This window comes from Cannabis sativa, chromosome 9, assembly GCF_029168945.1.
Source record: "Cannabis sativa cultivar Pink pepper isolate KNU-18-1 chromosome 9, ASM2916894v1, whole genome shotgun sequence".
In the NCBI taxonomy this organism is placed as follows: Eukaryota; Viridiplantae; Streptophyta; class Magnoliopsida; order Rosales; family Cannabaceae; genus Cannabis; species Cannabis sativa.
This window is the reverse complement of record NC_083609.1, coordinates 31,493,294-31,503,826: the sequence shown is the minus strand read 5'-3', so window position 1 is coordinate 31,503,826 and position 10,533 is coordinate 31,493,294. Positions and strand designations below refer to the sequence as shown.

The 10,533-nt window shown below is 32.3% G+C and overlaps 1 protein-coding gene across 1 annotated transcript; it reads right to left on the bottom strand.

Annotated features, from left to right (window-relative positions):
* Positions 1-418: 418 nt before the first annotated feature.
* On the bottom strand, positions 419-6,740 carry LOC115722271 (2-isopropylmalate synthase 2, chloroplastic). The gene is made up of 12 exons (XM_030651434.2): positions 5,792-6,740; positions 5,366-5,579; positions 5,193-5,273; positions 3,896-3,988; positions 3,724-3,810; positions 3,249-3,349; positions 2,371-2,404; positions 2,203-2,277; positions 1,765-1,848; positions 1,506-1,640; positions 967-1,112; positions 419-873 (listed from the first exon to the last, which is right to left on the bottom strand). Exons 1-12 carry the CDS (start codon positions 6,508-6,510, stop codon positions 741-743), a joined length of 1,902 nt encoding a protein of 633 aa, XP_030507294.2. The 5' UTR covers positions 6,511-6,740; the 3' UTR covers positions 419-740.
* Between the last annotated feature and the right edge of the window lie 3,793 nt (positions 6,741-10,533).

Here is a 10,533-nt window from a genome sequence, read left to right as displayed (position 1 = left end):
TTATACAAAAATACTATCACACGAAAATCTTTTCAAAAATACTGTATTCTTATAAAACACAAAACAGAACAACTCAAAATAATAGTAGAACAACAAAAAAAAAAACACCAGTAGAACAACAATAAAAACTTAACATAATATACTGCAGTATAAAACTTATAAAAAAACACAGTAAAAAAGTAAAAACTACCGCCTTACAGTATTTTTGTAAAAAAATAACAAAAGTTAGTATACCATTTGAATTTTCCTTTATTTTTAGTCACCTTCCCAATAAACCTTATATTAATAGATATATTATCTATTCTTATATATCCATGATCTTTCCTATTTATAGCCACTTTATAGCCACTGTAAAGACTTTAGTTGTACACCTAACAAGCATATTAATCAAGTTTATTATTTTGTTAATCACATGAGATGAAAAAAAAGTCCTATATTTCAACAATATGAATATCACCAACCCTAACAAAAATTAAAAATACAAGATACAAAGTTCAACCGTTTAACTCAACATAAATAGCGCACTTTAGACAACGTACATTAACAGGACATTTATTTTATTTTTACTACTTTTCAGACGGTAACACGTTAAAAATCAAGACCTATGGACAAATTAAACCTACAATATTTCAACACATTTGCACAAAAAGCACAAACTAGCAATTCTTCCATAAGAGAACCAAAACCAAATAGAGAAAGGGTAATGAATCCCAAAAATTGCATTAAGGTCCTTCACTTCTTTATGCAGATATGGGTATTCTCTCTTCAGAAGAATTCACAACGGTCCTATCTTTGAAACCTAACATCTTGTTTATCGCACCAATGTAAGCCTTTACACTTGAAACCACAATATCCATTCCTGACCCGTTCCCACTGGCAAAAGAAGAAGAAGAGAATTCATTTCACACGTCTACACAAGAACAATTGTGCCACTAAAAGAGAAACAACCACTAAACATGCAAATACCTAAATGTCCGAGTAACTCGTTCAACAGGTGAACCATGACCTGACAAGTCGCTCGTTTCCTCTCGGATTAGCACACGGGTGGTTGCAATTGCATCTATACCTTCAGTAACAGCATTCATTGAATACTCCAGGAGTGCTACTGGTTCCTGCACAGAACACAGGTATACAAGGCACCATCAAAAAACTTGGTGTGCACAGATATATAGAAGAAAAACAAATTTAATATTTTTAACATAGAAAAAATAAACAATTGACTTTTGAGGTATCAAATCATCAACCCATATCAATGAATTTCCTGTCCACTTCAACCAAAATCATGCTTTTACTGATTCTAACAATGAATTACATACTACCAACAATGTCCTGCAATAGAAAGACTTAGCTTCTTAAATCAGCCTCAACATTCAAGAACATCCACTTAGTGTCGGTCAAAATAAAAATAGTACAATAGGTAGGTATCAAATTTAGACACACCCTTGCAGCAACCATATGCACAAAATAATACAGAAAAGATTTATCATTTATTTTCTCTTTCAAACCTTCACAATCAGATCAACAGCTTTGTAAGCCGAGTCCACTGGACCAGTTCCTACTGAACAAGCAACATGCTCCTTCCCATCTGAACCAATAAGTTTGACGGTTGCAGTTGAAAGACCAAGAGTTCCACATGTAACCTGTGCTAGGTTCACATCATTTGGTGAGAATTTTCCCTTTAAAACTTATATTTTTTTTTTTTTGAACGCTTTAAAACTTATAAAATTAGATGATAAGAAAAAGCAAAGTTGTGTCTAGATTCACCTGCAAATCAACGAACTTCCAGATGACTTCTGGTTGAAAAACTTCATCCGAAACTAGTGCTCTGAGGTCAGCATCAGTTATCCTCTGAGATTTTAAATAAATAATAGGAGGCAACAATTAAAAATCCAAGAAAACACACAAAATAGCATAGCTGATGGTGGCAAGTCTAGTCACTTTTTAAATTGGCCAAGAAGAATAAAACCATGCAAGTTTAAATACAAAATAATGCACAGAGCAGTGTTATGGATACATTAAACAATGGGTTCTCTTCCCATTCAGATCAAGAACTCATTACAACCAAACAACACTACTGAGACAAGTAAGGATGTAATAAAGCAAGGAGCAAAAACAACAGAAATACTTTTGTGCACATAGTTGAAATTTACAGCAGTATAAATTAAATAATAAATACAGAAAACATTACCCATTTAAACCTACCTTCTTAAGTTCAGCCACAGATTTGAAGCGCCAGAATATACTCTCAAGTTGCTCATCCTCAAGCTCATAACCAAGCTATAACAAGAGCAGAAAAAGAATACTAAATACTAATCCCATATAGGTAGGAGTAAGGTAAGCAGACTGCAGAGATATGAGATCATATCATACCTCCTCAAGTTGTTGTTTCAATGCATGGCGACCACTGTACCAAAAACAAAAAGAAACATTACCAGAAGAAATTGAGTTTGATTAAGAAAGATCAATAAAAAAGAAGCACAAACAGAAAAACTAGCACGCGAGAGCAAAAATATGAGTTTGAAAATAGGGAAATTTATAGCTTTGCATACATTATATAATTTTATTACAAAATAACTGATTTGCATTTAATTATACATTCTATATTGGATGCATAAACATAATTTTATTTTTCTATACAATCTATAAATCGTAAATATTTCTCTTCGTTTGGAACACCGTATTAGGTCGTAGTGTATTGTATTGTATTATATTAAATTGTATTTTACGCAATATTTTTATGTAAAACTATGTGTGGTATTAACTTTTATGGACACCTAAATATATAATATTTTAGTATAAATTAAAGTTTAACATAGTATTATATAAAAATATGATATATAATCTAATTCAATATAATACAATACAATACAATACGGCGTTCCAAACGAGCTCTTAATGTTTATTTCTATTATATAATGTGAATATGATGATTATTTGTAAAAATTTATAAAATTGTATAGAATTGTGTGATTATATTTTTTTGCACATTTTTTTGTAATATAATTAATTTACTTGTATATAACTGAAAACATACAGATATTGGAGCTTGTGGTATGTCCATACTTTTATTCCACCAATTGACTAACAGTAATGTATAGAAGAACGAACAAAAATATGGTTATGCTTTGGTATGTAAACCAGAATTAACCAAACAAGGTATATAACATTTGATATCATTTCCATCATCTTTATTAATATACAATTTTGTTTCCTATCAGTATATATATACATATTGATACTATTTTTACCTGAGTTTTCCAAGGACTATACCAGCTTCATTGCTTCGTTCAAGCCCTATATCTTCTGGGGATATGATTTCATATGTACCTTTGTGCTTAAGCATTCCATCCTACAGAACATAGCTTCTCAGCATTGCATCTTAAACTGAAAATCTTAACATGTCACTACAATATAAAAGAAAAGAGACTAGAGGAACTTCACTGAAAAACTTAGGTTGGAATTTCTAAAAAACTAATCCTTTCAACAGTAAAAATGGCTCCTTCCTTTTAATTAAACTAATAACAACTGATCAATTTTTTTAAGTATTAAACAACAGAAAAGAAAGAAAGAAAAAAAAAATACTTAAAGCTCATATTAGCGGGACCTTTATCTTGGATACTTTAGCTTTTTAAGGAGGGAAGAATCTTAGTTTTGATAACAAAGGTAGTATGAACTGTAAAATAGTCGCAAGTCCTTGTAACACAAAGTGTTCAGAATACCAACCTGATGGATACCGCTTTCATGTGCAAAAGCATTGGCTCCAACAATAGCCTTATGTGGCTGTACTTGCAACCCTGTGTATTCCTCAACCTAAAGGTTATTCACAAGTACACACGATCAAAAATCACACGTAAAAATCTGACAAAAGTTTTGAAAGTAAGCTGAGAGAGCATACCATTATGCTTGTCATTGAGATGTGTCTTGTGTTAATTCCAGTATAAAGTCCTCCCAGTTGTTGATCTCCACGGCATTTTATGGCCATTACAACCTGAAGAATTAACAAAGAAAAGAACCGCGAAACCATTATATCAAATAAGATGAAAAAAAGGACACAAAACATAACCTACAAAAATAGTTATTTAAAATATCTAAGCAATAGGATTGCTCAAAAAAGAATTTATGAATTTTTGAAAGGAATGACATTGAAAGTTGCTCCCTTGCAGAGGATGCAAAGGATTAGGATATCACATTAAGCATTTCACTTGCAAAAACCAAGATTTTACAGGAATGAAGCAATGCCAAGATCAAGAGAAACTAAAGTTAGAAAGCTATTTTGCTTGCACTTCAATCAATCACAATAGAGAAACTTGCAGTAGGTAAAGCACCAAGTGAATAACAGTATTTGGTATGGATATTAGATTGAAGTCTGCTAAGGGTGTCAGATACTTGGTATGTTTTTGAAAGAAAATAAAACAAAAACTATAACTTTCCAACTATCCCTACAATAGTTGGGGATCACAAAACCAAAGCAAGTACTATGTAAGTGCCTACAACGAATTCAAACCTCAGATCTTATGGGAACAAATCACAATTACTATGTAAGTGCCTACAACGAATTCAAATGGTAAGTGCCTTCCCATTTGAGCTACCCTTCTTGGGTTGTATTGTATCAGTTACTTGGTACCCAATATGCCAAATGATCTAAATCAGCTATCAGCAATTTGACTAGAGATGAAAAACCATAAATACAAATCTGGTAGCAAGATGATGATACTGGTTGTATATCAGCTACTTGGATAGTGAGTAACGTACCTAGGGTGTGCGCATGCAAGAAAATTGACATAAAAAAATTTGTCTTGAATCAGGTAGTTCAATTCCATGTAAAATTTATAGAGCTAATGGTTAATGCTAATTGATATACCAGTGAACTGAAGCATTCTTCATATGCCAAGCAAAAGGATGCTAAGAGTCTATGATTTTATTCCCTTGCTCGTGAATCAAATGTTATTAAATTCTGTTAGCTGACGACTATGATAAATGGACTACTTTTATAAGGGTAAAAAATGACCATTCGTTTAAAGATAAAAGTAGATTAGCAGATTAGATTTGTTGTGGTTCCTTAATATTTTGAAATGGAGACTCAACGTTTCATACATGGTATACAAATTATCAAGTCAGAGAAGCTTGGTCAATTCAATTCAAACACAATATGATTACATTTTCTCATGTTGAAGATCAAAAGAAACAATCACCTCCTCTAGAGATGCATTCCCGGCTCTTTCACCAATGCCGTTGATTGTTACTTCTAATTGTCTAGCACCTGCACATGCCCCCTGAACAACAATCAAATGAGACGAGTTCACATCATATCTAAAATCAATAAGGGTATCAAATGATGTCAGTCAGGACCAAGGCATTGGCATACCGATATAGTGTTTGCAGTAGAAAGTCCAAGATCATTTTGACAGTGTGTAGAAATGACAACATTCTCAATTCCAGGGGTATTGGCTTTAATGTCAGCAATCAATTCTCCAAATTCTTTTGGCACGTTGTAACCAACAGTGTCAGGTATGTTTAGAGTTGTTGCTCCAGCCTTTATAACTTCTCCCAAAATCTGATACAAGAATTCCCTCTCAGACCTGGTGCAGAAAGGTAGACCCTATTAGCTTCTTCTTCTTCTTCTGTCACTCATAAGAAGATAATGACTATAAACATAAAATAATAAGTAAAAAGTTTTGTGAAAAATCTTTTGAATTTTTTGTGTTTTTTGGGTCTGTTTCTTTCTTTGTAAAAAGCTAAAAAAAGCTAACCCGAATGGGGCCAATGTCATCAAATTCATCAAAATGCAAACCTGCCAGCATCTTCAGGGCTAAACTCAACATCATCACACCCCAAACTCCGAGCAAACTTCACCATGTTCCTAGCGATCTCAATCACCTGCTCCTTACTCTTTCTCAACTTGTACTCCATGTGAATTGGACTTGTAGCAATGAAAGTATGAATCCTAGGCCTTTTGGCGTACTTGACCGCCTCCCAAGCCCTCCTAATATCGTTCTCATTACACCTCGACAGACCACAGATAACGGGAACATAGCCGTCGGCGTCAACGGCGTTACCGACCTCTTTGGCAATAATCTTGACGGCCTCGAAGTCATCTTTCGAGGCGGCGGGGAATCCAGCCTCGATTATGTCAACGCCGAGCTTGGAAAGCTGTCTGGCAATGTCCAGCTTCTCCTTAGACGTGAGGGCCGCCCCGGGGGACTGCTCACCGTCCCGGAGAGTAGTGTCGAAGATACGTACATAGTTTGGATCGGAGATACGGTTCGGAATGTACTCCGGCCGCCGCACCTTCTCTGTGTCCGGTGACTCGCTACCGGAGCTCTGGCAGGAAACGATCTGGGGTTTCTTGTAATGGGGATTTGGGTTGAGTTTAAGAGAGGCGGCTTGAAAAGCTTGGACTTTGTCGTGGAGTAGTAAATGTGTACGGCGTTGGCAGTGGTAATGGTTTTTGGAGGAGGTGGTGGTGATTGTGGGGGAGAACTTGGGGTTGGAGAAAATAGCGGTCGCCATGAACGTAACAGAAGAAGAAGAAGAAGAGAAGTTGGAGTGATGAATGAATGAAGATAAAGATGGAGTAGAAGCTGAGTTGGAGTATAAGTAAACACTGCAGTCCAGTCATGCAGCCAAATTGTTTGACCAAATGACAAACAATAAAACCCTAAACCTACACCAAACACAAACAAACAAATAATTTGTCTATTCAATTTGAATTCTCATAATATTTCCAAGTTACAATTGTATAAAAAAACTAAGGTGATATTTGATTTAATAGACAATTTATGAATTCAATTGTGACTTGGAACAATTTACATGTAACTTAGTTATTATTACTATTAGATTCTTTAGTTTTTTTTTTTTTGAATAAAAATTATAAAATTTATTAATTAATAAATTCGTTCAAAACAATAGAACGCACTTTATATGGACAGTCCTCCAGCTAAAGCACCCGACCTGTAGAGAAACAAGAGTCTCTTGCTAAGCAATGAGCCAACTTATTTGCAGATCATTTTACAAAACACAATTCAACAAAAGATAAACCCAGAAGCAAATTTCGAACATCTTGAACAATAAGACCAAACTGTGAAGGCATAAAAATATCGTTCTGAATCGCTTGGACACACACCAAACTATCTGTTTCTAACATGACTCTATCCTACGAATGAGTTGCAATCTAACTCAAAACTTCTTTAATGCCTATTATCTCAGCAATTTCGGGTTGAACACAACCAATCTTCCCCTTCTTGAATGCTTCTACCATAGCACCATGATGATTTTGAGTTACATAATTCATGCCAAAACGCCCCTCTTGTTCAAATAAAGCCCCATCAACATTAAATTTGATCTTGTTTAACTCAGGTGAAATCCAACGCTCAAGATTTCGCCCACCATCATGCAGCGGAGACAACGAAAGACCCTTCCTTCCTTGAGCAAATTTATACTGATCAAGCATGTTTCTAGCTGATGCAACAATATTTGATGCAACCCAACTCTTCTTTTGCCAAACAAAGTCATTCTACACGCGCCAAATAGCCCAACTCACCACAACCACTTCCTCCATTTCACCTTCGTGCCCTCTGCCGAAGATCCCAACAGCCAGCTGCTGAATGTTGTAGCCCCAGCCCCGACATCGACCATGCTGCGATTCCAAGCAGCTTTAGCAAACTCACACTCTACCAACGCATGTTGAACAGTTTCTGTATGAGTGTTACACAACGGACACTCAACATATTAGATTCTTTTGTTTAATTTTAAAGTTTTGTAACCATTATTCTCATTATACATTAATCTTTCTTTAAGTATACTGAAAAATAATTTCTAATTTATTAAAAAAATAATTTCAAGTCTTGAATTAATTATAAATAAGAGTAATCTTTAAATTTTAATTAATTATGCAGAATCACGTATTAAAAAAAATCCTTTTATATAAAATAATTATATTTACATAAAATATATATATAGTTTATAAATTTATTTATATAAAATTAATAATTTTATTTTAAATTATAATACATATATAAATATTGTTTATTATTATCATCGTTATTACATTAATATTTTTTGGTATTTTGATTTTTTCTAGTATAACTCTATTTAGCTATAATTTTTCAATTAGAATATAATTTGTTTGGTCCTAAGTATATTCTTATATAGAGATTTTAGTGTATTACAAACTTAATGTAAACATGATTCATTGTTTGAAGATGAGTGGTAATTACAATCTCTCTCTTAATCAACCTCCCTACTTGAGTTTACATGGCAAAATATATATTTTAAATTATTTTTATAGCAGTATTCGTTACAGTATTCTTGATATTTTAATTTATCACTCGTGTTCAGAAAACTTCATACACATTTTAGACATTATAAACTTTCTGAAATTTTTCAAAAATTTACAGAGATAATACTGTAATTATAACAAACACCGTCATAAAAAAAAATTAATATTCCAAAATATATTTTGAAACACAGAGGTTGACTAAGACATTATAATAAAAAGTTGACGCTAATCTTTTTTGTTTGAAATACCTTTTTTTCTATTTTTTTTTTAATTAAAACTTTGAAACTAGTAAATAATTAAACTAAGAATAATGTTTGTGTAATATATCACTTACACTATTTAATGACAATGTTCATTAGACCAAGCATCTTAACTATTTTCGTTAGAGTTCTCACTCCATTACAATTAGGGGTGAAAATCGGTCGGTTATGGTCGGTTTTTAAAATTTTATAACCGACCGGACGGTTACGGTTTTTATTTTACAAAAACCGTAACCGACCGTTTAGAAATTATAACCGTATAAAACCGACCGTACGGTTTTTGGCGGTTTTCGGTTTGGCGGTTTTAGGCGGTTTTGGGCGGTTTTGGGCGGTTTTTGGCGGTTTTAGGCGGTTTTTGGCGGTTTTGGACGGTTTTGACGGTTTTTTGGTTAAACTACTTTTTTATTTCAAGAACCGAAACCGACCGCCGTGTCAAAAAAACCGAAACCGAAACCGACCGCCAAATTCGGTGATGACGTGGAACCGAAAATTCGATTACGGTCTGGTCGGTTTGATGGTCGGTTTCGGTTTTTCGGTTTTTATGAACACCCCTAATTACAATGCTATTACAATTACTATTACATCAATTAAAAAAATATTAGTAATGGTGTTGCGTGTTCTACACCACCTTGTGTGATGATGTTGGCATCATCGTCGTGGTGCAATGCTCTAAAACAAACTAATTTGAAAATTGAACAAAAATTAACACATTTGAAATTGCATACCAATTTATTCTTCACTCAATACTATATTAAGCTTTCCAGATTCATTTTTGAAATCATATACCAATTTGTATTTTTTGTCAAATTAATAAAATAATCACAAACCAACTAATCATAGTTGCATTTTTTTTTCAATTAATAAAGTTATCATTTTAAATTAAAAGGAGTGAGCATTTCAAAAACAAAAACTAAAAGGAGTGATAGACATTGTCACGTCTTAAATTCATATTGAAATTGTAATGACTTTTTATTGATTAGCACTTCTAAATTCCATCAAACGTGCTAACTCATCTACTATATTGTGTAAATAAATTTGTATTTTTTAACAAAACTAGATTTGTCTTTTAGCAACAAAAATACACAAAATATTTTTTTAAAAGAAAAATTACAGTATAATTACATATGTAGTTCAATTTAGTGCCTATATAAATTACCTTTATAAAAAAAAAGAATTTTTCTATTTTAAGTTAAAATTACTTAAAATAAATAATTATATCATCCCAAAGAAAAATAAATACTTATACTATTTATTAATTACAAAAATAATATTTATAATGTTTTTTTATTACAAAAATACAATAAAGAGATAAATTTCAGGTGCAAAAGGAGAAAGTGCGATATACATGTGGATAGGATAAGTGAGTGAGATTCACACGCGAGTGGGGAGGGTAAAATCATTTACTGATGCGCGTAGAACTGCAGAATCAGAATGTGGCAGGGGCTTTGCGGTTGCCACATGGTAGTGTGGACTAGTGAGCTTGGGTGTGTAGGGCTATTTTTTCTTAATGCAACAATTATACAAAAATAACTAATTAGCAACACAAAAACAACTTAAAAACAATCAAACTTCAAAACAAATTTATTAAATATTAACATATTGTATTACACAATTAAAATTTATAAATAACACAACAACATTATACAAGAACCACTAATTGAACATATTAAAAAATGTTTATAAATTTTGCAATAAATATAAAAAATTTTGAAACACATAAATTAAAATATATATAAAAATTATACAAAAATAATGATTTTAAGAAAAATTAAAGTGATTAATAAAAAATATGCTCAATTAGAAATCAAGTAGGCAACAAATATCAGATATTTATATATATATATATATAATTTAAACATAATTAATTCAAAGTATATCCGTGAAAAATAATCAATTAATATATAAATAAAAATTAACATCATATTTATTTACTATAATACACATCAAAAACAATAAAACACTTAAAAATAACCCACAAACAGTATTAAAATATAT

Excerpts from the sequence above, each read along its gene's own strand:
- LOC115722271 (XM_030651434.2), bottom strand. The coding sequence starts at position 6,510 with ATGGCGACCGCTATTTTCTCCAACCCCAAGTTCTCCCCCACAATCACC. Across the intron at positions 1,849-2,202 it reads CTGTGGCTGAACTTAAGAAG|AGGATAACTGATGCTGACCT; the intron begins GTAGGTTTAAAT and ends TTAAAATCTCAG. Across the intron at positions 874-966 it reads CGAGTTACTCGGACATTTAG|TGGGAACGGGTCAGGAATGG; the intron begins GTATTTGCATGT and ends TTCTTTTGCCAG.